Below are 27,798 nucleotides of genomic sequence, written 5' to 3'. Positions count from 1 at the left end.
TGGCCCTGCCGGCTTGGGCAGGCTCTGAGCTCTCAAGCCGCTGGGAAGCAGCGCTGAGCCCTCTTGCGGTTCCTGGGATTGCAGGAGACCGCCTGTTTCCATGGATCTTCCTTCACATGTTCTCTTTTTTTTTTTTTGTGCGCACATCAAACCTAGGCTTTTAATTCTCGAGAACAAAGTAGATGCCCGAATTCTTTGCTCTTCACTAGAATATAAATAAATTTCAGTTCTTCTTAGTCTTAAGATTCAAACTGACCCGGGAGCTTTTGCTTCTTGGAAAATCGCTGTCACAGCTGGGTTATCACGCTAAACAGAGGCTTAATCTCTGTGTGCAACTGCCATCAAGCATTCAGGCTTAACAGCTCTTTGCTTTATAGCATAAGCAGACAAAGCCCAGCTGTAGTGCAGGCCTGCCAAGGCATACCGTCAAAATACATCTTTTATTTGCAGGTACAACATGCAAGTAAACAAATTGCCGCTGATAAGCAGTACAAGGGTATCATCGACTGTGTAGTGCGTATCCCAAAGGAGCAAGGAGTGCTGTCTTTCTGGCGAGGGAACTTGGCAAATGTCATCAGATACTTCCCAACTCAAGCTCTCAACTTTGCCTTCAAGGATAAGTATAAGCAGGTGTTCCTGGGAGGTGTAGACAAGCACACTCAATTCTGGAGGTATTTTGCTGGTAACCTGGCTTCTGGTGGTGCAGCTGGAGCCACTTCTCTCTGCTTTGTCTACCCCTTGGATTTTGCAAGAACCCGTTTGGCTGCTGATGTTGGAAAAGCTGGTGCAGACAGAGAATTCACTGGTCTAGGGGACTGTCTAGTCAAAATTACCAAGTCTGATGGTCTGCGTGGCTTGTATCAAGGGTTCAATGTCTCTGTCCAAGGCATCATCATCTATAGAGCTGCCTACTTTGGGATCTACGATACAGCAAAAGGTAAAGTTTTGGAGAGGATCTGATAAACCTGTTTTCAGAATTGGATTGTCTCTCAGTGTCTGTTCTTGGATGTTACTCCCTGCCTGTGTGTAGGAACAATAGTCCATGCAAGTGTGGAGGTGGAAGGGGGGGTATTGGTGCCAACATCAGTGATGCTGCACTGTTGGAGACAGAACTCGGGCGTGTATTGATGGCAGCAGGCGACTTTCAAATACTCCGGGTTTTGTACTTATCCTTAAAGGAGTTTTTCCTAATGCAGGCAAAGCGTGTTGGTAACAATGTGCAATTACAAGTTTTTTTGTTCAGTGCATTCCTGTAGTTACATTAAACCAGTTCAAGTGTGTTTAGCAGAATGGGATTGAGTGATGCTTTTACAAAGCATGTGCTTGTTAAGCTTGACATTTGGACATCGAGGTCATTGATACTAGCTTACAGTTTAATGTAATTCATAGGGATAATGACTTACTTTAGTGACACTTGCTTCTAAAAAGAGTAGGGAATAGTTAGATCTCTTCTTACACCAGTCTGAAAAGAATCCTAATGCCTAAATGTTACCTGTTCTGATTACTGAAGAGAAAATCCTGTGAATTACCTTGATTATTTTTTTTAATATTGCTTCAACCTGTTTAACTTTGATCAAGTGTCTTGGTGCAACTTCCACGTATGGTTTTAGTGTTTCATAATACTCTGTCAAGTAAAGTATCTGTCAAGTAGCAAATGAACTGAAGGAGTACGTACAAGATAAAAAGCTATTTACTTTTTTTATTGCAGGCATGCTCCCAGATCCCAGAAATACTCACATTGTTATCAGTTGGATGATTGCCCAGACGGTGACTGCTGTGGCTGGTGTGGTCTCCTATCCTTTTGATACAGTGCGGCGTAGAATGATGATGCAGTCAGGACGCAAAGGAGGTAGGCTGTTAATTTGTGCAGTTCTTTAAGCAGCATTAACAAGATGAAGTGAATTTTTTTCTAATGGTCATCTCAGCGCTTACAGTTCTTTGTTCCATAAATCTGATGATTTAAGTTATATTACATTTAAACAGTACGAGGAAATGCAGTAGAGTCATAACTTGGGGTGTTTGTCGGGAATTACGCTGAGGACTTTTCTTTATAGAAGTGAAATGGGCAAATGGACTGGCTGTTTGTGGTGACAGGTTAAGTGAAAGCAGTGAGGAGGCAGTATAATTGCCAGAAAGAATGCTTAATGTTTTTGTTTTGTTTTGTGACTTGGCTTTTAATAACTAGGCAAGCAGATTGTAAGTTTTTCTATTGGCTGGACTAGTATTGTGTTACCGTCTTAAAATGTGGTTTGGGACATCACAAAGTGAAGTGAAACAGGGCGGTTGTTAAAAGAGATACAGTTATAGGAGTTAAAAATGACTCTCTGCTCTTTTTCCACAGCTGATATCATGTACTCTGGAACAATTGACTGCTGGCGGAAGATTGCAAGGGATGAGGGAGGAAAGGCGTTCTTCAAGGGTGCATGGTCTAATGTTCTCAGAGGCATGGGGGGTGCTTTTGTGCTCGTGCTGTACGACGAATTCAAGAAAATCATTTAAGCAGCCTAACTAGAATGGGAAATCAAGTTGAGCAGATCATGTAGAATAACTACCATTATGGACCATTGACCTTCAAGAAATTCCTGTGAGTCTTATTTATCGGAGCCAGATGATATTCGTAGATGGGGCTAGAAACTGGCATAGAGGACTGATCCATTTCTTGGTAACATGCATAAAGGCACTGAATCTGGCAGTTCAGTGTGGTGATTTTTCTTTTTTCCAGCAATGAGGAATGAGTGGCGTTGGTTATGGGTCCAAAGTGGCTGGGTCCAATTTAGGCATAAAAAATTGTTTGCCTGTGGATCAGTCCCCAGTTTCAAGTCCTATCTTCTAGGACCATAAAATTGTATTTGAAAGTACTTGCTAACAAATCATGTTCTTTTCCACTTGTACTGAAGCACTATGTACCATTTTGCACAGCTGAACATCTAGCAATTTTGTTCTTAAATTGGGGCATTCTGCTGTAAAACAATAAACATACTTACTCTGTGTTGAAATTATTACATAAAAGCTTTGGGAAAGCCTCTTTTGTTTGAAAACTTGTTTCAGATAACGGTTCCTCTAATACACTTACACTGCACTCTGTAACAGAATAAGCTTGATTATTTTTTTTTTTAAGAAATAATTGAATGTGAGAACTTCATGGGGGTGGGAAGCATGGGTTATACTAATAGAAACCACTCCCATTCTTTGTGCCTGATAGCGTATGATGGGCTGCTGCAAGTGGCTTTTTGCATGACTCTTAGAAATTGATTTGCAAGTTTTCATGTGATTTTAAAATGGGGGGCAGGGGGTGTCCTGTTGTAAGTGCTAGGAGATCCCAAAGTCCCAGGGACAGTCAAAAAGTAATACTGTTGCCCTTGATGAAATGGCTTCAAATGAAATACCTTTTTAAAAACCAATACAGAAAGCAACATGGCACTCATGCAAAAACCCAGGAACCTAGTAAATGCCTTCAACTTCTGAGTAACCTATGTATTGTATTGTTGCTGCTATTTGGAAATGCTGGTTGTGCCATTCAAGATACTGTTTGGCCTGATGTGTAGCAGTGGTCAGTACCTCTGTGGAAGGTGAAGTTAATCTGAAATGAGGTTCATTCAAAGAGGTGAAGTTGATGGGGTGTGTGGGAGGGAATACATGTGCTTCTGTGTAGCTATAAAATACAGATCAAGGTAGGTCAGCCTTCAATAATAACCGGTTGCTGTCTAGTTCTGGGGACTGTCAGAAGACCAAAATGAGATTGAATGATTGCTCATACTGCTATTTGAGATAATGTAATACCTGTGTGTTGTTCTTTGTGTGTATATAATCTTACTTTTGTACTTTGTAATCTGCAAAGACATGGTAGGGGGACCAGTAAAGGAAAATGAGGCATTCATCTTCCAGTCACGTTTTTAAGAAGTCTCGCTGTATCTTGAGAAGGAAATGGTGTGTCACTGTATGAGTCATTGAAGGCTGACTGAGCTGTCTTGAGTTCTGTGTGCCTTCTGAGGTTGCTGTTCAAGATGAGGTATTTAAATTAACTACTTGGCTTTGGCTGATTATTACCTTCCACTCAAACATAATTTACCTTTTTCCTTTCACTGCTGCGGAAGCACTGCTTTCAGCATCAGTATGTGAATGTAAGTATGTTATATGGCTGCTTTGTACACAGACTAACAGCAAACTTCATGTCCCTGCTGCAAGTGGGTTTATCCTGTTCAGTAATGGTAGGGCTCTCATGGTGCGGGTGGGTCATTTGACATTGACCTTGCTAATCAACCTGCTGTTGCAGTTGTAATGTTGATTTTGGGGGGCAGGGGAAGAGTTTTTGTCTACATAAATACATTGCGTAGGCTTATTTTCTGTATCAGTGGCCTGAAAGGTAGAGATAATGGTAGAATACCTCCCATAGCCTCGCTGGGAGCGTATGGTGGCCCTAGCTTTGTGATGAAGAACCAAACATGACAATTACTTGAGCAGCCCCAGAACGGGGGGAGGGTAGATGTTTCACCCCTGCTTCCCCTTTCCCCCAGAACTAGGTTTTAACCAGAAGAAATAGGAAAACAAATCAATGCAAGTGTGGGTGTTGTTTTTTTTAAGTGGCACTGCGATTTACCTGTGCTGTGGTCAGCATGTACTACTTGGTGTTCATTTTTTTTTAGTATATGGCTTCCCTTAGTTGTGCAGCAGCAATTTTCAATGTGTGATTATGCAGTGTGGGAACATAAGAGGCAAACAATAAATGAGACTTTTAAAAAAAGCATTTGTTTTCTGCCTTACTGAAACATTTGGGGAAATGTATTTATATTGAAAAATATTTTTAGCAGGAAGATACCTGGAGTTTGTAAAAGAAAATATGGGCATTTAAAGCCTGTATTATTTTTAAAAAGCATTTGAAGTAGAGCTTGCACACCTTAAAGGGAATAAATGCATTGGTAAGGAAATATTTACATTTAAAATCCAGTTACTAAATCTGAATACAGATTTTACTCAGATTCTCAAACTTGCTGGATTTTTTGAAGACATAAATACCATGCATTAAGTCCTTACTTATATTGCAGAGGTTCACGTTTGCAGTGGAGGTACTGAGCTAATCAAATGGCTGGCTGGCAGCCCAGCATTAACAGTCGCTTCTGGCAAGTGTCACTTTATTTCCCATTTTCTGTTTTGCTCACTTTATTATTATTTGGTATTGCTGATTGCAAGGTTGATGGGCAATTTCAAACACATTTTGAATAGCTGGTTTCCCCTGCAGAAGGTACTCTGGATATATAAAAATTGCAAGCTGGGAAAACTGAACCACAGTGGCATTCTTGAGCAGTCCTGTCATGCTGTAGGCAATGGTTACATTCAGAGGCAAGAAGCATGGTAGCAGTGAAGATGGGAAATAATAAGTTTCTTCTGCGTTGTGGATGAGAGGCCTTGCTTCGCATTGTGAAGAAAATCCCGGCAAGGTTTGAGCAAGCCTTTGCAAGTAGATGTTTGCAGAAGAACAGCTGCCAGGCACTGTGCTTTTGAAAAAAGGGAAAAGAATAAATTTTACTGGATTTTTTTTTTTTTCTCCACTTGTTTTCCCCTGCTCCATTGTAGGTGCATTTTTATGGGACAAAGTTTTATAGGTGATGATACTCATTTGTAGTCTGTGCTTTGAAGTACTCCTTAGTTGTCAGGAGGATCCACAATTTTCTTTCATGCTGGGGAATCCAAGTGTGTTTTGGTTTTTGGAAGTTAGGTCATCTCTTCAACAATAGCTACTTCCTCGATACAGCTTTTTTTTGGTAGACTTACATATTTTGTCTAAAGAGAGAGAAAATTCTGTAATACACAATATGCTAGAGTTGCTGGTGATCATCAGAGAACACTTTTAAACATTAGATACACCAGTAGCAAAGGCACCTAGTCTTGCTATACATAAGACATGCTTGCAAAGACCCTTAGGATTGTTTGGCTTTTAACATGTGTGATCAGTGCTGTTTGTCAGCTGGAGGAAAAGGAATGAAAGAAGTTGTTAAGTGCTGGACAACCTTAATTGACACAACAGAAGAAACAGTATTGCCTGCATTTTCCATATGTAGGAGTTAACTGTACCTACAGAGAAAACATTTTGATTGCTATCATAGGGTTTTACACTGGTAAACCTGGAGATCTGTGTGAGTGGGTGTTGCTGGGTAAGATCATAGTATCAATACAGGGCTTGGGGCTTAAAATATTGAGGGGAGATAAATTTGAATTTTTAAAAAATAGAAGGAATAGTACTGGAAAAAGGGGGGGTCGGGAAAGTAAGCTTGGTGTCATATTGAGAGCATCAAAGCAGGATGTTGTGGTGAGGAATTTTGTCTAGGAAATCTGTGGGCTTGGTAAGCGCTGCAGGGCTCGATGGTCGTGGTGTTTTATGCTACTCAGCCATTCACTGAGGAAAGCAATGCATCTGCACATGGAGTGTCTCGCAAGTTCTTGGAATGTATTTAATTTGGGAAAAGAGGAAAGCAAAGTACTGAAAGCGTATTTCTGAGTGAGGGTGTGGAAAGTATTTGGGGTGAGAAAGACCAAAAAGTGAGGGAAGATGAGTAAAACAAAATGGGTTAGAGGAATGCAAGGTATGTGATGAACCTGATGAATTGGTTGGTAGGATCTCACCCACAGCAAAAAGGAAAACTGGCAGTTGTTTAACCCAAGCGTTAAGGATATGAGTGCAAACTCAGTGCAGAAAGGTTAGGGTTGTAAATCATGAGGTTTTTCAGTGGCTTAAGGACAAGTTGTGTTGTGAAACAAGACAAAAAATGAGAACACATGAAAGGTTGTCGAGTAAATAGGGACAAAATGAGGGAATGCAAGCTTTATAAAACATGTGATTACAAGATGTTAGAGGTTCAAAATAGCTCATAAATATATTAGCACTAAATGCCAGGAAGAGACAGTCCTGGTATTCAATGGAGGAGAGCTCTCCTGAGAACCTATTTGTGCTTCATTACCTGCTTTGAAGAATTACAGCATTCCATCAGTGTTAGATACCCAAGTGTGGAAAGAAGAGGTGAAATAAAACTAGGCTTTAAGACTAGATAGAAATAGGCAAAGAAGAACCTAGAAACTGTTTATTAGACATGACAGAGACTTAAGAATTATCTCTGCAGTGCCTGCTGGCAGGCATGAGGAACCTGAGCTGAGGGCTTCACTTGAACTCTGACAGTTACTGCTGGTAAGTTGCTGCCTGCATGGATGTGCCCATGCCACCGCTCACAAAGCCACATCCACAGAAGCTTCTGGGTTGTAGATGAGTGATTTGATTCATTCTGGTGGTGCATGTATGGGAATTTGGAAGCCACTTGAGTTCAGGAAAAGCAAGCAATCCGGAGGGTCTGCAGTCTTTGGAGGATTGCTTGCTACTTTACTAGCAATTACTGTTCAGTAATTTGATGGACTGTGGACTGCTGCTCTGTAGCCTTAGCTCTGGCAGCCTGATACGAAGTGAGGTGTCAGGTATTTATGGCTGAAGAGATGTATGAGGAAACCCATCCAAGTTAGGCTACCTGTCTTTTATTAGAGCCAAAGATGGTAGGACCAAAGACAATCAAGTTAGGACAATGTGCTGGTATATAGTTACCAAAAGGAAAAAGTTTTAGTAGTAATAGCTTTGAGGATTCTTTGTAAAGGATCGATGGAGAATTTCTGCGTCACTTGTGAAAGCCTCATTGAAAAGGATGGTATTGCCCACTGAAACATTGTAGGCAATAAACAGCCAGCCTGATTTACTGACTTACAAGTACATCTTTGCTTTAGTCAGCTGATGCAAAGCATTCCCTCGCTATGCAGGTGCTGTGCAAACCACTCTTCAAATGGACAAATGGGAAGAGAAGCATGAATGGTTTGAAGCCTGGTTGCTGTGACATGTAAAGAAAGGCTGCTAGACTTGGTTGCTGTTTACAGTGCGAGCATGTAAGATGCTGTAAATGGCAAAGGAATATGGGTAAGATGTAATGGATTTTAAGTGCGGCAAAACAGGCTGTTAAAAAGCTTTCTAAAAGTAAGGGTAATTAAGCATTAGAACAGACTGCATAGGGTTGCTATAGAATATTGATTGAACACAATTTACACAAGGCCTCAAAACTCACGACTAATCCTATGCTGAAGCAAGAGGAAGGCTAGTTAAGCTGGTGAGTCCCTGCTTTTCATGATTCGATGCAACAGCTTTTTTTACATGACTATAGGTCAGACTTACATATATTCACATTGTGTTATGATCATTGATATTTGAAAATGCTAATGGAAAATGCTTTCTCACATAGGTTGTTTTCAAAGCCTAGCAAAACTGGTACATGCAAAAATTAGTAGTCTCCGTAAAAGAGATAACTCTGGTCTTAAAACATGGCTGCAAATACGTACAGGATAATCACTAGTCTCAGCGGTGGCACAGAGCAGTTCTAGTTTCAAAAAGGCTACTTTTGCATGGGAGCAAATCAGTCTTTAATGGACCAAATTTAACTCTTATCTTTATATGCCCATTATTCTAGTCTTTGGCCTATTGTAGCCTACAGTAAACAAGTAAACAAGTTTGACTGAATTGAAAAGAAAGCATACCTGGATATCTTCATCGGTTGATACATTAAGCTTGTCTCTTGGTTGTGGAATGGGAGCAAGTATGCTTTTGAAACTGCAATACCTTTGGGTAGAAAATGGGATTGTGAAGAAATTAAAAATACTGGTTACATAACTTCCGCAAACATTTTTGTGTTGTACCTTAAGGACATTTTTTACTTTCAAGATTGAATAGCTGTTTCTCTACAAATCACTAAGTGATAAGGAAAATATTTTGAGTGTAGACTGATGGGTAACTGGCTTATCACTTGGGTAACTAATTTATTTTGTGGTGAGAGTCACAGTAAATTATGAAACAATGCCATAACTTTCTTCCACCACTAAGTGAGAAGTTTTGTCAAAATAATGACACATTCACTTGTCCTCATTCCCTCTTGTCTGGTGTTGTATGAAGCCAATGGCTTCAAAGCAACGTGGATGTTAAATGCTTAAAAGTAAGAACAGCAACGTTCTTGCAGGATCTAGTGGAATCAATCCCTTTTTAACTTTAGCATCCTTTCCCCCTTTTTCACCTGTAGTAGTTTTGCATGTTGACATGGCATCCTCAACAGAACTGGTAATAATACTTTATGACATTAATAATCAAATTTTTTAAGTTTGTAGGTAGGAAGGTAGGAGACAGGAGCAATGTGTTTCATAGAATCGTAGAATGTTTTGGGTTGGAAGGGACCCCTAGAGGTCATCTAGTCCAACCCCCCTGCAGGAGCAGGGACACTGCTAACTAGATCAGGTTGCTCAGAGCCCCATCCAACCTGGCCTTGAATGCTTCCAGGGATGGGGCCTCCACTACCTCTCTGGGCAACCTGTTCCAGTGTTTCACCACCCTCATTGTAAAGAATTTCTTCCTTATATCCAGTCTAAACCTACCCTGGTTTAGTTTAAAACCATTACCCCTTGTCTTGTCACAGCTGGCCCTACTAAAATTTCCCCATCTTTCCTATAGGCCCCCTTTAGATACTGAAAGGCCACAATCAGCTCTGCCCACAGCCTTCTCTTCTCCAGGCTGAACAAGCCCAACTCTCTCAGCCTGTCCTCATAGGAGAGGTGCTCCAGCCCTCGGATCATTTTTGTGGCCTCCTCTAGCCCCGCTCCAACAGTTCCATGTCCTTCTTGTGCTGAGGGCTCCAGAGCTGGACGCAGTACTCTAGGCGAGGCCTCACCAGAGCAGAGTAGAGGGGCAGAATCACTTCCCTCGACCTGCTGGCCACGCTTTTCCCAACGCAGCCCAGAGTATGGTTGGCCTTCTGGGCTGCCAGCGCATATATTCATAGAATATGCATTCTATATTCATAAAAATAATACTATGTCAATAGTTTCATCAATAAGGTTGATTTACCTTTTGAAAAGACAATATTGGAGCAGCGTCACTGAGATTGTTCCAAGTGCTATCAGAAATAAAATCGCGAAAATAAAGTAATCTTTCCCTTGACCTGAAAAATCCGAGAGAGAGAGAGAGAAATATCTTAGCATGCCAAAAAGCTGCCTTTGTGACCATCAGTAATGAATGCAAATTTCACCCAATTTGTTGAATAATCTGAAGGACTTCAACTTGACTTCTTACAGAACCTTGTCCAAAAGTTCAGGTATGCTTGATGCATTTAAAACCATTTTGAACATTTAGAATGTAGAGAATTAAAAAAAAAAAAAAAGAAAAAAGAAAAATAGAAAAGGAGAAACAGTGTCACAGAATGAAAAAAAGAGCAAAAGCACTGGAACTGTAAAAAGAACGTTGACAAAAGGGTGAAAGGGAAGATGCGGAAGGAAGAGGATGATGTTCATGGCAAGAACTGACAGGCAGCCTCAGCACTCCAGACTGAAGACAAGACAGGGTCTGTCTCAGCCTGTTCCTGTAGCCCTGGCACCTGAGAATCTGCTGCCTTCACAATCCCAACTAACCAAAGGCTGGTATCAGCCTCCGTTGCCATAGTACTTAAGCATCTCTTCCACTTCCATAATTACCACCCAGTTCCTCATCTGTCATTGGGTAAGAATTAGGATTTTATTTGTATCTGTGAGGGAGAAAGGGAGGCAAACATGGTAATACTGGAAAAAAAAAAATCTATGTTAAAATAATATTTCACAGCCTTACCAAATTCGATGGGTTCACTCCATTCCCCCCAGATTGAGCTTAAGAGACAGCTTTTTCCACGTGCTCTGATTTTCAGAATGTATTTTTTTTTCTTATTATAATTTTGGAATTCATATGTGTTGTTTCTTACCTAAAATCAAAGCAATCAGACTGTGCATTTTACCCCATAGGCAAATATTAATAAAATTTGGCATTCAGTTTCCTGATAGAGTTTCTATAAAAAACTAATTTGTATGATTTTGTAAGTATGTAGTAGTTAAATGTTCTCCCCAAATATAAAATCTTGATGAATTAGTTCATCCTGCCACTGAATCTTTCTGGTTTTTGAAGTTTAAAGTTGGATTTTGAAGTTCCTTGGGTCTTTAATTTATTTTACTTTAAGGACACTTTTTTTTCCATGTTCTTGTTTATGGATCCTAAAAGAACCAGGACAGAAAGCTGAAACTGGAGAAGCACCCCATATATTTACCTTGCAACCTTTACGGGGATTAATCATGCAATTACTCCCTGGATGGTGTCTGTCTTTGCTAAACAGACTTAATGTTTTTGAGACAATCCAATAACAGATATGTATCCTCTGGCCTCATGATACTTTATACAAAGTCTGGAATCTGCCAAGCCTAAGATGCTTCCAGGGCTGAAAGGACCACTTACTTGTCAGGGGAACACTGACAGTGTGTGTCGGAATCCCAGTTCACTTCAACAGGTTTTGAAGACCTTGGAGTTCCCTCTGCCTAGCTGTCCTGAACTACAGTGGTGTTTCTCCACCAACAGATACAAGAAAGAGAATGTTTCCAATTTGTATTAAGCAAAATGTCGCATCTGTCTTAATCAAAATCTCTTTGTGTGATAAAGGGAAATATGAAGTTTTGTGAAATTCATGAGAATTTTGCCTAGTGTAAGCTACCCCATCCAAAAGGGATGTATTAAGAAGTTTCCACATAAAAATACCACAGGAACACATCTTCCTGAATTCTTATTGCTCTATTGATACAAAAACTATAATTCTAGCAGTAACTATATTCTATATAATGGTATTTTTATGCTTAAGTGGGCAAAAGCACAAATTTTTGTAGGACAAGAATACTTACTCCTACACGATGATCCTTTTTCTCTTCTTTGGGCTTATCCTGCAAACCAACGACAAACACTCATTTTTATTATTTTCTTGTCAATCAAATAGTTCTCCTTTCGTTCTCATTTTCTTGCTTATAAAGATCATAAGCAATTTTAAACTGAAAAATCAATTAGATATTCTGCTCCAATAGTGACCCAGACTATAGCACTCTATTCAGAGTTTTGGCTTCTCCTATTTCATTTTAGAGAAGGAAGGAAATGTGAAGTATTCATCAGTCGTTCGTGGGAAGCTGTATTTGCCTCTGAGGGCATTCTCATCCAGCAGAAGTATATTCAAATTACGGAAGCAATCAAATCATCCTCCAAATGCAGCAGATCTGGAAGCTGTGATTTCTCAATAGTTTGAGGACATGGGGCATAAAATGGATGTGAGCAGCAAATTTACCCTCATTCCAGTCAAAGTTTCTGTTAGACATCTGAAAGCCCAGGGGCTTTCCCCAAAGCACTGTGAAGAGCTACTTACACATCCCATACAATCAAAATTTAATTGACTAGAATCAAACATTGACCTGGATCAAAGAACCTGGAAAATTTGAAGACAGGATAGGTTCAAAAATGAGTGAACAAAATCAACAGCAGTGATTTTAGCAAGGATCCCAGAAAACATTGAAAAGCCAAGGTCCTGGAAACACCTATTACATGTAATATCAGAAGGATAGCTGGCATTATGGAAGAGTCAGAAATATGTTATTGGAAGGAATGTCTCATTTCAGAAAATACACCTGCTGTGTTTGTTGCATGATACATATTTCCCCATTACTCATGGTCAGCTGAGCTCTTTCAGTTTAGGACATGATGGAAGTCATCAGCCTTTGCTGTGAACAGGGAGGTTGCAACTGAGTTCCCTAAACTTAGATGTATAGGGCTGTTTTAGCTGCTACAGGGTATCCTGCCTTGTCTCTGATGGCCCTGCCCAAAAGCTGTGAGTTGTACCTGCTGTCTCCATGTTGGGTACCTCTGGTACCTCCAGCACCTATAGCACCTTAAGGGGCATGAGGCACCTACTGCTCAGCTGCACAGAGCCCTAGACGTGCATTGGCAGTTACGGGATATCTGTGCTCCTTTGCAGATGCCTACATCAAGGTGTCTCAGTCACACTCATGGGTAGGAATCTACTGAACCCCACCCGTTCTGGCTGCAGGACGGGAAAGAGGAGGTAAAGGTAGATACCATTAATGCATGCAAGATAAAAAAATCCAGACAATCCAAAGAGCATGCAAGCTGCAGGCCTTGTTTTGAATGATTATTGAGTTTTAATGATGTATTGCTTTACCGCATTTGTATATTTATGTTTAACCCTTGGCTGATCTTTCCTCTAACAGTCTTGTGTTACAAATGCCTGAGGAATTGCCACTACGGTAAGCTTATGAGCTGTAGCTGGGAAATGGGGTGGGTAGGGAGTCCTAATTGGTCGTGGTGCAGATGTTATCCATGTGTGGAAATCACGTAATGGAGAAACAGGTATCCCAGGGATGGGGAGGAAGAGTGCTGTTTCTTGACTCCTCGTCAGATTCATGGGCTCAAAGAATTTTCCTGCCCTTAGTGCTTAGGGGTGTTAAAATAAGGTCCTTTAGGCGCTGAGATTTGTAGAGGAGGATTTGATACCTCAGCCTCTCTGCTCTGTCATATGTGGTGGAAACCAGGCACACCTCCGCTGTGGTAAAATGACACGCTCAGTGTTGTCCTGTGCTTTTCCTGTGGTCACTATGATAAATTGGGAGTGCTCTGCCTATGATGCAGGAGAAATCCCAGCTCATTTTTGGTACATACAAGTTCACATCCAAGACAGATAGCCATCTTAGGTTCCTCTCTTATAGCCAGTGGAAAGGAAGAAGGACTTTAAGGGCATGATTTCTCTGTCATCTGCCTTGGAAGAGGTGGGTAACACCACATCTGACTGCAGAGAGAGTAGAGGGTAACCCACTGAAAAGCAAATGCATCCATGGCGGACGTTTACCCTGGGCCTGTGTGAACTTTCCCCTGAGTTGCTGATACCTAGTTTTTCAGAGGAGTGGTTTCTATTTCAGCACTGGTTTCAAAACAGAGGGACACTGTAGGCAGGCGGGGGTCAGATTGGCTCAGCCAGGCTCCAGGGGAAGGATGGCATCTGAGGGAAGGCTGCCGAAGGGCAGCAGAAGGTGGGATAGGTGGTGGAGGAGTGGCATGGAGGCTGAGGGGGGGAAAAACAGTCCCGCCTGTTGAAATTGAGGGGCAGCTGTGAGCTTTCTAGCATCTGAAAAATGCCATCAGGGTGGCTGAGGCTGAGGTGGCCTCAGGGAAGCAGGGCTGGAGGCTGTTGCCCAGGCAGCTCCCTTGCTGCAGATCACAGGCTGCCATCATGTGGTCATCTCCTGTGAGATATGCTCATGCAGGAGAGCATCTCGGGCGCCCTCCCAGTCTTTGGACAGAGAACCCTCATAGCATTTCCCTGCTCTGCTCTGCTTTTCTGCTTCACATCTCATGTTAGTTTGAAATAAGGTCATGGGCAGTGGGATATGAGACCAGAAGGGCTGGAGCAGGAGGACACCACAGCTTATGAGAGAGAAATTAATAAATAAAGGAAACAGAAGTTTGCACATTATAGATATGCATGTCCATAGGTATGGTGCCAAATACAAACCAATAAAATGTTTTTACCTTATCCTGTATGCTCAGTTCATACTCAAAACACTTTGCTTTTTTCATATGACTTGTATGGGGCTGTTGCCATGTAATTATGCAGCCTCCTGGATCTCTACTACAATTGACATTGATGTTTAATGGAGGAGTGAGTATTTCTGGAAAGAAATGAAATAATTAATGTAGACAGAGTCAGTAATCAGCTACAACTCATGTGTTTGTAGAAAATACATGTGAAGTTCAGGCAACTGGTGTACAGCTGTGTGCTATTGACGTTAACAAATGGCAAATGGCAAATGGCAAACAGGAGTAAAATACAGTAGGAAAACTTGGGAATATAGCACTTCAGTTGTTGGACACCTGAAGTAACTGAAGTTAATGTGAAAAAAGTTTGAAGACTTTTGTGCACCTCAGTAGTACAATTTTTCTTCTCCACCTAAACTTCACATTGACAATGCAAGTCTCTACAGGAAAAGAGATGGAGGTTTTTGTGCGTGTGGTAGTATGCAGTTGGAAGACCAAGTCATTGGAATTTGAGTGCCTACAATATAGTTGACTAGGTGTGACCTAAGTGTTTAACTGCTGTCGTCAGTGGAGACCTCATCAGTAGTGCCCATGATGTCTGCAAGGCTGTTTGGCATACCATGGAGCAGGCAGGCTTGGCTGAATAGCCCTGGGCCACACCTGCAAGCCTTGTGGATGCCTCAAGTGTCTGAGGGTGTCTCAAATGGCACTAAAGGCATGTTTTTAGGCAAGTGAATCATGTCCCAGATCTCTATCGGAGCTTAAACATCTAGCTCACGCACAGGTACCCACATATTTAACTCACGCAGTCTTAATTTACAAGTTGAACTCTCCCTCTGGTTTTAGGACGTGTAGCTCTTGTGGCTCTCAGAAAGGCATGGAATTAAGGGATGGCAAAATGAGCCCGTCAGAAAGGTGGCCTTGAAAATCTAACCATTGCATTTCATCACTTGGGTTCCATAAATATGTTCACACCAATTCTCTGAGCTGTTATTTCAGGATGCCTCTGCCTTTGCTTGTTTTAGTTAATTTTTGGAACTGTATTCTATCAGCTATCAGGAGCAAAGCCTGACCTGCAGTGCAGGATCCTGTGATGGCTACAGGCTTTGCTTTATTCTTCTTTTTGGAGAAAAATTCCCCACTTCCTTATTTTATGAAACAGTAATAAAAATAAAAATAAAATAAACAAAAATAAAAAATAAAAAAAAATGTTCACTTACCGATTTTATACAGTTCAATGTATGCATCATAGAACTGGATCTGGGAGTTTTTGCTAGAGCCGTTCACCAGGAAGCGAGCTTTGTCAGACTCTATCCTCACATTTTTGAATCTGCACCCCGTGTTTCTGCCATTTTCATCTTTCATGTAAAGCTCACATTCCATCTCATTGTCGCCTCTGTATACAGCAAGGTATTTTAGTTAAACGTACACAAATGAGAATTCAGACTTCCCTAGACTCAAGCAGACCTACTTACATCAAGTTCTGCCAGTAGAGAAAATATTGGGTATCTCCTGGAGCACCCCTGCCTGCTTGCCAGGTGCAGTTCATGAGGGATATGTTGTAAATCACACAGGAGAAGTTTTCAATGGCCGACCCATTGATGCCTGCAAACACAGGAATGACTGTGATGAGGAAAAATTGTGTGACTGCTCCAAGCTGGAGGATCTTGGCATGCACTTAGAAACATCAGACACCTGCAACTCCAACTGGTTATTGCTTGGGTTAGGAATGACAACTGAGAGAAAGCTGGACCCTCACCCTATTTTGACTGCTTCTGAACTGTGAAACTGGGGAGTGAGTAGAGCATTCACACAGGTGAAGGAAGGCACACGGCTTTTTAACATGACCCTTGGTGCTACAGAAAGAAGTATTTCTCCTTTTGCAGTTACTGCCTAGGAACCCACTCCTGAAGTGTTTATACACAGCATTTAAAAAGCTGGGACTTTTAAAAGTAAGGTGGGCCTTTTTTCTGCCCTCTGATCAAATAGCCTTCTAGCTAGAGCTCTCCACCCTGATGTGGATGACAGCGACTCGATCGCTTCCTTTTTTGGAGCACACTGAAACGGGAACCTCGTTTCTTTGGAAGCTCCCTCCCTCATGGCTGGGCTGTGCAAGCATGCTCAGCCTCTTTCTTTCTTCTCCTTCAGCCAATATTCTGCTGCTTTCTGCGGCATGCCTCAACTTCAGTGAAAGGGTGGAAGCTTCCTCTCCTTCTGCCTCCAGCACCCAGTATTGAGGGCACCCTTGTGGAAGCAGCAGGGGGATTCCCCTGGGGATCCTGCATGCTTGGAGGCTAGGGCCAGCTGTGGAGGAACACCAAAAGCAAGAGGTTTTAGGAGGCAGTGTGTCCTAGCTTGTATTTTGAGGGTCACCATGAGAGTGTTTCCCCTGTTGAGTCCCCAGGAAGAGGTGAGGAGGCCGCACTTTCTCTCTGCAGCTATGAGCAAGCTGCTAATGTCATCACCTCTGTCAGGTCTGAAATACCCCAGCTACGCACAGCTGCAGGAGCAGTGGTGACGGGGCACTTTTAGTGGAGAACTTGGTTCAGAAGGAAGGAGGAAAAGGGCCGTAAAAAATTCACGTTTGGAATGATGAACCTGGGATCTGCCTAAATCCCAGTGATTTACTCCCACACGGGGCAGGCTCAGAATATCTTTGTAAACAGTTGCCTCAGCTCAATGGGTGCACAGCAACCAAGGCAACACACACGTGCGTGGGTGTCTGTGTGCACGTGCACACCAGGGCCAAATTAGGAGATTGCTACGTTCAGTTCACCCCTAGCTGTCTGTCACTGGCATTTCCTTTCCTTTCCTCCTCCCATTTTATGGGTTTCACTGATCTCTGGACTGTGCCTTTAGCTAGCTCTGTGGTCTTGCTCCTGATGAACTTGCCTACAGCCCAGCAGAAAAGCATTTAATAAAAAAATAGGTGCTAACTTCTTAATTTCTAACAGCCAGAACAGTTATTTGAATCCACCCTTAACCTACTGTAATTTAGTGGCCCTTTGGAGCCCTGGTATGAAAGAGAATAATGCAATTACTGATACGTTTGTAGCAATGCATCTCTTGCAGAATTGTGGAAACATTCATTACAGGGCAAATAATTTTAGCAGATCTGCAAAAAATAATTTTTAATAGAAAATAAAGCAGTTATGTACTGTGTAAGGAATTGTTTTCCAAGGCAGTGTTTACCTTCAGAACACTGAAAATGGAGAAAACCTTACCCAGACCATAGACATTACCTCCGGGGGTAAAAGAGCAGTTCTTTGAGATGTTTGTGTTTGGCACTTCAATGAAAAATAATAACCCTTCATGCACAGGCATGTCTTGTTGCACTGAAAACCTGCATAGTGGACTATTCACCTGAAAAAGAACATGTTGGTATTTTATTTCTCTGTTTTTCCTCTGATGGTGTTAGATGACGCTAACTATTGAAGTGCAACTCAGAAACTCAATTTGTTGGGCCAAAATCTTGAGTGTAAATGTGTGTGTTTTGGGTTCAAGAACTAACTCTCTCCTTTACCACTTGAGGGTGATGTAGAATGGAGCTGAGTGATCTAAAGTGTAACTACACAAAAAGCTTTGCAGCTCAGGAGTTGGACGCTACACTAGTGTGCGGCTATTAGAGAAGGCTAATGGGACCCCAGAGGCATAACAGAAGATGGTTAATAAATGGGGGGCCCACAATGGAATTTAATCAAAGGATTAAGCAAAATAGAAGTCCTTGTCTGACCTCACCAGGGGACAGAAGGGTGTCTATGGCATTATACTCACAATCTTCTATAAAGATGTGATGAGTTTTTGTAATGTGTATTTCTAATTAAGGCACCTGCTTAGCTAGACTAAATAAGCCATCCCTATCTCTCTTTCTGTCAAGTTTCCCACTTTTCTCTTTGGATATTGTGGGCTTATAACAAAACCTGTGCTACAGGCACGATCCAATTTACTGGGAAACAAGTGAAGAACTTGAGATAATGAAAACCCATGGCAGTGTTTGGGGAATTCACTTTTTATTTGAAGGGTCTCTTGCTCTGTTTCTCTAAATTCTCTTAGTCTCACATCCCCTTTTTTCAGCAGCTAGATTCCTATTCATGATTCAATGTAGGTACAGTTCAGGCTATCACCTCCTTTCCACTTTGTTGCCAGAACTTCAGCTCTGTGGTATGCATGGGATGCTCCTCCTGCAGCAGATGTGCCCTGGCATTGGTGGCAGCTTTCCACAGCCCCTGACAGATCAGGCTGTAGACTGCAAACACTGATCAGATTTTACCTGCAACTGATTCATTTTTTCAAAGTAAGTGAAATTGATAAAAAGTAAAGAAAAAAGTGCAATTATTTATCCCAACGAATAGCAAGTTCACCTTATCCAGTAGATATTCTACGTCCCCGTTCGTGATGGTACATTTATAGTTAGAGAAATTATTGCTGCTCTCCCAGGACAATTCCATTTTTCTCCAGTTCATGTTCACATTTGTAATAGGTGATTCTTGTGCTGAAAGTGTTACAGAAGCAGTTCACTAAGGATATGCTTTTGCTTTTATTGAATGCAGAGGATAGCATCTGTCAGGCTTAAGATGACAATTGCCATATTAATTGCAAATATCTCTGATAAATGAAGAATTAAACCCTGTTTCCTAGGTTATATCTGCAAAAACATACTTACACCCCGTACAGCAGATGTCAGCATCTGAGGGATGAAATAGCATCATACACCACCAAACCATGCAAATGAGTCCAAGAGTATCAAACATCTTTTCTTCACTGGAAAGAGACAATGAAGCCTTCAGGAAAAAGGAAAAAAAAAAGTGATTCCCAAGTGTACTTTGGTTTCTGCAAAGCTTCATTATTTTCATGGGAAGAATCAAAGATGCTGTCTAATCTACCCCTAGAAAATATCCTTTAGAAAAGCCCAGCAGAGGGCGTGCTTCAGGACGTCTGGCAGGCACCTCTTCTTTGAAAGGACTGAGTAGGCTCATTATTGTCTATTACAGCACAGCAGTTGGAGACAGAGAGGCCACAGATGCTCGTTACGATATGTACACTCACTGTATTCAGCACAGAGACCATGACTTCAGATTAGAGTTGGCCCACATATCCATACCATTGAAAAGTCAGGTTTCCTTGCTTTCTGATCCTGTGAACATCACTGCAGATTTTCCTATGCAGTGCTCCAGCTCCTGCTGCAAAGTGAGCATTTAGACTGGCTTTCAACCATTTGTTGAAGACACCCTTTGGGAAGTGGATGGTTTGGCTTTTGGTTGTGTCAGGGTGTGGATGACTCACTTCTCCGTAAGTGCTCTGTTAAAGCCAGCGTCACCACCAGGCATGTTCAGAGCCTGTACCTGCTCCCGCCAGCATGTCTCAGAAGTGCATGGAAAACGTCCCTGAGTTCTGAACTGTCTAAGCAAAGCAGGAAGAGAAAGGTCTTGATCTCCGTCAGGTTTTAACAGGAATTAAATGCTGACCTGCTTATGTTTTCTGACTATGGCAAATCTACAGTCTTGCTTGAAAGGCTTTTGGGGCTGATTTCAAGATTTCATGTATTAAGGCATTAATAGTCCTTAAAATAATATTTAGAGCAATGTCCTGAACCACTTCTCATTCTTTTCCTGGAGGCAAAGATCGAAGCTCACTGCAGACAGACCATTGGTTTTGTACGTGTTATCTATCAATTTCAGCACTAATTTCTGTCATTTTTCGTCTTTTCTTTTCTGACCACAGATCAGCTAAGAACAGCTTTTCATTCAGAAAAGCACCTTAGGAACTGGAATTCTGATAGGTCTTTCCAAAGGCCATTTGGCACTGGATAGCCCTGGATTCAGCTGCTTTTCCATTGTCCTGAATAGCCCAAATAGCAGCGTTTATCATAAACTTGATGACACTTCTGTCAGTTCCTGACTAACCTGAATGAATTGTTCATTTTTATGTCTCTCACTTCTCGCCTCTTTTCATGGAAAACTGAATATACTAAAGAATACCAGTTGTTAGGTGTAGTTTACTGTACCTCACTATTAAATAAGATACTTTTTAATGCTTTTTTTGTTATTACTAGTTTTGGATCCAGAAATTGTTGAATCTTACTGTGGACATTATTAAACTTTGAGGATGTCTACTCTGTAATCAAAACATGATGCTAGCTCACAGAATATGTCCATAATAATTTTACACTAATATAACTACAGTGATGCACAGTTGGACTTTGGCTATAAGGTTTATTTGAGAGGATAGGAAAAAATGCTGAACCTGCTTAGAGCTATTTTCCAGAATGTGACTCTCAAGTCATCATGTGCAATTCATTTGAACAAAGATTTACGTAATTACAAACAGTGTACGCCTTCGTTCTTGGTATTCTGGTCTTCTGCACCTACATCTTTCTTCCTGTAAATTGTCAACATTTTCTAGAACCTGCTTCTGTCTTTGTGTGTTTTTCAGCCCAGTTTCCTGAAATGAGATGGTATATGTTAATGATCCTTTTCAACGAGGAACGCTACAAAAGACGAGATATTTTTCAGTGTTTCTTTCCCCTCCTGACTTGCCTCCATTATACCTTCATAATGATACCTGCAGGTATCCTGTGTGGAATCACTTTTGATATTAAGCCACCTAGTATCTAGCCACGCAGTATACCCTGGTGCCATCCGGATATAAGGGCACAGAATCCACCTGGATTTCTGGAGTGATGGGGGTATCCCAACAGTTGTCTGTACTAAAGGCTGTTGTGAGCTTAGCAGGGCCAAGTGGCAAAAATACCCTACTGTTACCAGCCTGGAGGCCCTGTGTACCCTTGGCATAGACTACCTCAGGAAAGGGTACTTCAAGGACCCAAAAGCGTACAGATGGGCTTTCAGTGTCACCACCATGAATACAGAGAAGATTAAGCTGTTGTCTACCTTACATGGCTTCTTGGGTGATCCCTCCATTATGGGCTTGCTGCAGTTGAAGAATAGCATGTGCCAGTTGCTAACATGATGGTGCACCAGTGGCAATGTCACACCGGAGGAGACCCCCTGGTTCACATCTATGAGCTGATTCAGCAATCAACAAGACTCACTCACCCTTTCATAGAATCATAGAATATTTTGGGTTGGAAGGGACTCCTAGAGGTTATCTAGTCCAACCCCTGAATACCCCGACCCCTTTAATAGACCCATACGACCAGTGCAAAAGTGACGGAGGGTAGAGGTTAACAGTGGCCTATTATGGCCTGAATGAAGGCATGCCGCCACTGAGTGCTGCCATACCAGACATGTTGGAACTCTTTTTTCACAATTCCTTTGGCAGCAATGTGCAGGCCACAGTTTGCTTTCACACTGAAGGGTGTCCAGTACACCTGGAATCAACTGTCCCATGAGTGGAAGCATAGTCCTACCATTAATTTGTCATGGACTGGTCCAAACAGCACTGGAACAGAGTGATGCCCCTGAACACCTGTAATACACCAACAACATCACTGTGTGGGGCAACAAAGCAAAAGAAGTGTTTGAGAAAGGAAGAAGATTAATTCAGATCCTTCTGAAAGCTGGTTTTGCCACAAAAAAAAGCAAGGTCAAAGGACCTGCACAGGAGATCCAGTTCTTGGGAGTAAAATGGCAGGATGGACATTGTCACATCCCTAAGGATGTGATCAGTAAGGTAACAGCTATGTTCCTACCAGGTAACAAGAAGGAAACACAAGTTTACTAGGCCCTGCGGAATTCTGGAGAATGCATATTCCAGGTTATAGTCAGTTTGTGAGCCCTCTCTATCAAGTGACCCGAAAGAACTATTTTAAGTGAGGCTCCTAGCAACAACAAGGCTTTTTGCAGATCAAACAGGAGATAGCTTGTGCAGTAGCTGTTGGGACAGTCTGCACAGGACCAGCTGTGCAAAATGTGCTCTACACTGCACCTGGGGGGCATGGCATCACCTGGAGCCTCCGTTAGAAAACACAAGGTGAAACTCGAGGTTGACCTCTAGGGTTTTGGAGCTGGGGGTATCGAGGATCAGAAGCCTACTACACACTGACTAAAAAAGAGATAGTAGCAGCATATGAGGGGGGTTGAGCTGCTTCAGAAGTTGTTGGTACAGAAGCACAGCTCCTCTTGGCACCAAAATTGCCTGTACTACACTGGATGTTTAAAAGAAACATCCCCTCTACACATCACACAACCAATGCAGCGTGGAGTAAGTGGCTAGTGTTGATTACAGAACAGGCTCAAATGAAGAACCCCAACCACCCAGGAATCCTGGAAGAGATCATTGACTGGCCAGAAGGCAGATATTCTGGAGCATTTCCTGAGGAGGTGACTTATGCCCAAGAGGCACCAGCATGTAATAAGTTATCAGAAGATGAAAGGCATTATGCTCTGTTTACCGATGGATCCTATCGTGTTGTAGGAAACCATCGAAAGTGGAAATCTGCTGTGTGGTGTCCCACACAACAAGTCATTGAAGGAGAAGGTGAGTCAAGTCGCTTTGCAGAAATGAAAGCCATCCAACTGGCCCTAGAGATTGCTGAACAAGAAAAGTGGCCAGTATCCTATCTCTATACTGATTCATGCATGGTGGCAAATGTCCTGTGGGGTTGGCTACATCAGTGGAAGAAGACCAATTGGCAGTGCTGAGATAAACCCATCCGGGCTGCTGCATTGTGGCAAGACATTGCTGCCCAGGTAGAAAACATTGCTCTAAAGGTACGCTGTGTAGATGGTCATATGCCTAAGAACCATACCACTAAGAACATCAAAACAATGAACAGGTAGATAAGGCTGCCAAAACTGAAGTGGTTCAGGTGGATGTGGACTGGGAGCATAACAGCAAGCTATTTGTAGCTCGAAGAGCCCATGAAACATTGGGACATCTAGGGAGAGTTGCAACACACAGATGGGCTTGTGATCAAGGGGTGGACCTGACCATGGTGACCATCATGCAGGTCAACCATGAATGTGAAAATTTTGCCAAAATCAAGTGAGCCATGTGAGTAAAGTCTCCTTGGAATAGAAGGTGGTGTCTGGGTTTTGGATATAGCGAGGCCTGGCAAATTGACTATGTTGGGCCACTGTCACAAACCTGCCAAGGCAAGTGTTACATAATCACCATGGTGGAAGCAATGGCCAGGTGGCTAGAAAGATGCCTGTAAAGCATGACACCACCTGAAACACCATCTTGGGCCTTGAAAGGCAAGTTTTATGGCAACATGGTATCCCAGAAAGAATTGAGTCAGACAATGGGACTCATCTCCAAAATAACCTCGTAGACTCCTTGTCTGATAAACAGCATTGATTGGGTGTATCACACCCCCTATCACCCACAAGCCTCCAGAAAAATTTGGCAATATAATGGCCTGTTAAAAACTATGCTGAGAACATTGTGCACTGGGGCATGGAAGCACTGGGATTTAAATTTAGCAGAAACCACCAGAGGATCTGCTAACCATCCTGGTCCTGCCCAAACAAAGCTCCTGCATACTGTGGGAGGATGATAAGGTCCCCATAATGGACATAGGGAATTGCTGGGGAAGGTGGCGTGTGTTCTTCCTCCTCAGGAAAAGGTAAGCCCATTCATGAAATTGTCTTTTTTCAAGGACCTGGGTGTATTTGGTGGGTAATGCAGAAGGACAGGGAAATCCAGTGTGTATCTCAAGGAGATTTAACCTTGGGGAAACATAATCCATGATGTGAATTGTATGCTGTAGGAAGTACTGTAGCAGGAGCTACCTGAAACAACAAAGAGTGAACTTCAGAAGGAATTAATGAGTGCAGTGATGACCCAAACCAAGCTGGTGTTGGTGCCCAACAATTAAACATGTCACTTCCCCTGTCCTTAGCGTTGACTTTGACTGATAGGCCAATGTCATGGACATTTGGAGGAGTGACAGAGGCCCATGGAATATCTAGATATTTGTTAAGGGTCGGGGGATTTTAATTATTGAGAATGTATAAATTTGTATGTTGGATATAAAGATGCTTTAAGTATGTAGTATAAGTTGTGAGTGTTGATAAAAGGGGATTTCAGGAATGAGAAACAGATACAGTGGGATAGTCAGGAGGCATGTAAATGTATCAGAGTATGTGGGACCTGAGCATGACCCAAATGGTATGGAATAAGGGGTGGAGATTGCATTGGGTCCGGCTGGGATGGAGTTAACTTTCCCCAGAGCATCTCATATAGTGTTGTGCTTTGTATTTGTATCCAGAAGGGTGTTGATAACACACCGATGTTCTGGCTGTTGCTGAGCAATGTTCACATAGCATCAAGGCTCTTTCCCAAGCCACCTCAGCCACCCCACAAAGGCCAGTAGTCTGGGGGTAGCTAAGAGGCCGGGAGGGGACACAAGTGGGACAGCTGACCCAAACTAGCCAAAGGGATATTCCATATCATATGACATCGTGCTCAGCAAAAAAAGCTGGGAGAAAGGAGGAGGGGGTGTGAGGAGGCATTTGCTATTATGGCATTTGTCTTTGAAAGCATCTGCTGTGCGTACTGAGGCCCTCCTTCCCAGGGAAGTGGCTGGGTATCGCCTGCTGATGGGAAATAGAGAATAAAGAAGAGAGAGAGTGGGAGAGCTGCTTGGTGGGCACCTGGCAGCCAGCCAAGGTCAAACCACCACCATATTTTTTTCCAGTTTGCTATCACAAATGGCTCTCCACTTTTCAAACTAGATTAATTCCCGCTGTTCTTAGAGGTCTACATCCCTCACCTCAGAACAGTCTACTTCAAATTTTTGCTTCTTGCAATGTTAGAAAACAAGGAGTCAGGTGTTACAGATCATTGTAGGAAATTTAAATTACTAAGGAAGTGTGAACCTGCAAAGGGTGACTCCACATTCATTGATGTGGCGTGGAGGTCTGAGCAGAGCCAAACACTGGCATCGGTTCTTGTCAAGCATAACTGTATCTTAGGTACCATTTTCCTTTTCTCAGAGGAAGTTAAAACTCTTCGGAAGAGATTTCTATATTCCCAGCATTTGTTTTTCCTTTTTTTTCTACATAAAAAAGCAACACTGGTTAATGGGTTTTTTTGGTTTAGTATTTCCTAGTAGTGTAACTTCCTAGTAGCAATTTTCTTGATTGCAGGTATTTATAAGCTTAATTCTAAGACTATGAGGTAAATTCTTACAAACTCAATAAAAGGAGAAACATGCTAATATTTTGTTATTTGTCTGTCCTTTTATATTAATTTTTATAGTCATTTCAGAGCATTGATTCCAGACTGACTCCATTTGTGGTGAAAACAAAAACTCAGCCAGACCCTCCAAGCCAGCTGGACTGTTGAATATTTCTAGGAGGCACCTCACATTTGATGGAAATTGGCTTGAGGTGACCTGTACATCATGGTCTCCAGGAAACAAGCCAGGACAGGAAACCATGTTGGTGTTGCAACAGAGACAGACTCTTCACTGTAGACTGATTCTTCTCTGCTTATCTCTTGCAGCATCAATCTTTTCTTTGTAAATCATCATGCTATAGTAAGGATGTGGCCACAGCTGCTGGGAGGTGATACTGAAGAGTCTTAAGTACAAACAGTATGGAGGGCTGGCTGTGAAATTCTATGTGAGATACTGGTCTCAACAGTTATTTGCACTTTCCTATGCTCTCAGTGATCTCTCCAGTAATGCACATAGGAACCTCAAGATTTCTTGTCTTTCTAGTCTGCCCCTTTTCATATAACCATATTCTTCTCCATTTTGTGCCATTGGTTCAGTCACTCTTAACCTTTTCTCCTTGCTTTCCTCATCCGACATTCCTTTTTAGGCATTTATTTTCTTATTCTCTGGCAACTGTCTGCTCACCTTTCCTGTATAGTCTTTGCTTCATTCTTCTTGTCATCTCCCTCTGTCTGCTCTCTTGACTCCTCTGCTTTCAAAACCTCCCTCTGGTTTCCTACACGTGACAGCAGCCCCACACTGCAAGCACTCTTCACATTTTCTCATGGAAATGCTTGTCTGGAGCACTGCTGCCTCCAGACTCTGGAGAGGTCATTGGGCTTGCAGTGGGAATAACGGGGCCTGTAAGTGTTCACTTTCCTCATAAGAAATGACCATTTCCATTGACCACAGCATTAAGCCGGTTTGCTTCTCAAAGGATTTGTGTTTCATGGTTGACTGTCTTTTAAAACAAATTACACAAGAAAGGATTAGTGTTCATTTGTGCCGATGTTCTATGGCCCCAGCTGAAGGTGCTGACACATAGCCAAGTCCCCTAGCTTTTCTCTGGCCTGCAGGCAGGAGAAGAGCTATAGGAGCTGTGGTGAGCCTAAGCCATTTGCCTGACCCATCCATACCTTCTGTGCGGTGGCCAAGCAAATGGCTCCAGCACCACATCTGTAGGAGCTTTGTGCCTCCAGGACCTCCATCCTCTCCCAGACTGGACTTTTGCAGATGGGTGTAATGCAACTCTGCCCTGATCAGTGTTTTGATTTCTGTAGATGACACAAAACTGGGAGAAGTTGTTGATATACCACTATTTTGCTTCAGAGGGACCTGGACATGCTGGAGACATGGGCTGACAAGAATCTCATGAAATTCAGCAAAGGGAAGTGCCGAGTCCTGTACCTGGGGAGAAACTACCCCAGCACCATCCTCTCCCAGACTGATCTTTTGCAGATGGGCGTGGTGCAACTACCTCTGTCCTGAGTATTTCTCATTGCCCTTCAGTAATTCTCAGAAGGAACACATACTTAGGTCAAACTGCTTGGGAGTGTTATTTGGAGGATCAGACCACAAGAAACATATATTCTAGTGTAAGTGGAATTTCCTCGTATTTCATTAATATAAGAGATAATATAGAATCTATTAGGATGAAAACCCCCATCCTTAACTCTATGCTTATTTCTGCTTTTTTTCCTTCCTTTTTCTCTTCTGGCCAGCTTCACAAGTGCCTTGACCTCTCAGCGTGTGCTTACCCTGCTACATAGGGGAGGGTCCCAGAGAGGACTCAAGCACCTGTGTCCTGGTTTTGGCTGGGATAGAGTTGATTTTCTTCATAGCAGCTTGCATAGTGCTGTGTTTTGGATTTAGTACTAGAAGAATGTTCATAACACACTGATGGGTTTAGTTGTTACTAAGTAGTGCTTAGACTAGGAAAGGACTTTTCAGCTTCCCCTACTCTGCCAGGTGCACCAGAATCTGGGAGGGGGCACAGCCTGGACAAAGGGCTATTCCAGACCATATGACTTCATGCTCAGCACATAAAGCTGGGGGAACAAGAAGGAAGTGGGGATGAAGTGACAGCATTTGTCTTCCCAAGTCACCGTTACGCGTGATGGAGCCCCACTTTCCTGGAGATGGCTGAGCACCTGCCTGCTGGTGGGAAGCGGTGAATGAATTCCTTGCTTTATTTTGTTTGCATGTGTGGCTTTTTGTTTCCCTATTAAAT

General features: G+C 42.4%; 2 protein-coding genes across 3 annotated transcripts in view; one reads left to right on the top strand and one right to left on the bottom strand.

The window, feature by feature from the left end:
- Window positions 1–2,999, top strand: part of LOC104125138 (ADP/ATP translocase 3) — a 6,337-nt gene extending 3,338 nt beyond the window's left edge. The window contains exons 2-4 of the mRNA XM_035893070.1: window positions 264–937; window positions 1,709–1,849; window positions 2,342–2,999. Coding sequence (XP_035748963.1) covers window positions 264–937; window positions 1,709–1,849; window positions 2,342–2,499 — 973 coding nt within the window. The 3' untranslated portion in view covers window positions 2,500–2,999. The remainder of the gene's footprint in view (window positions 1–263; window positions 938–1,708; window positions 1,850–2,341) is intronic.
- Window positions 3,000–4,860: 1,861 nt separating this feature from the next.
- Window positions 4,861–27,798, bottom strand: part of LOC104125128 (granulocyte-macrophage colony-stimulating factor receptor subunit alpha) — a 25,260-nt gene continuing 2,322 nt past the window's right edge. Inside the window, exons 2-12 of one of the 2 annotated variants that reach the window (XM_035893001.1) lie at window positions 19,107–19,224; window positions 18,805–18,935; window positions 17,686–17,806; window positions 15,919–16,048; window positions 15,664–15,839; window positions 14,438–14,577; window positions 11,755–11,793; window positions 10,664–10,793; window positions 9,911–10,004; window positions 8,557–8,638; window positions 4,861–5,778 (exon numbers count right to left, since the gene is read on the bottom strand). In XM_035893001.1, the coding sequence (XP_035748894.1) occupies window positions 5,710–5,778; window positions 8,557–8,638; window positions 9,911–10,004; window positions 10,664–10,793; window positions 11,755–11,793; window positions 14,438–14,577; window positions 15,664–15,839; window positions 15,919–16,048; window positions 17,686–17,806; window positions 18,805–18,935; window positions 19,107–19,194 (1,200 nt within the window). In that variant the 5' untranslated portion in view covers window positions 19,195–19,224 and the 3' untranslated portion in view covers window positions 4,861–5,709. The remainder of the gene's footprint in view (window positions 5,779–8,556; window positions 8,639–9,910; window positions 10,005–10,663; window positions 10,794–11,754; window positions 11,794–14,437; window positions 14,578–15,663; window positions 15,840–15,918; window positions 16,049–17,685; window positions 17,807–18,804; window positions 18,936–19,106; window positions 19,225–27,798) is intronic. The other variant, XM_035893007.1, reaches the window with a different exon arrangement.

The sequence above is a fragment of the Egretta garzetta genome, unplaced genomic scaffold (assembly GCF_000687185.1).
Source record: "Egretta garzetta isolate BGI_Z169 unplaced genomic scaffold, ASM68718v1 scaffold370, whole genome shotgun sequence".
In the NCBI taxonomy this organism is placed as follows: domain Eukaryota; kingdom Metazoa; phylum Chordata; class Aves; order Pelecaniformes; family Ardeidae; genus Egretta; species Egretta garzetta.
The sequence above is the reverse complement of the archived record's forward strand: the minus strand, read 5'-3'. Positions and strand labels throughout refer to the sequence as shown.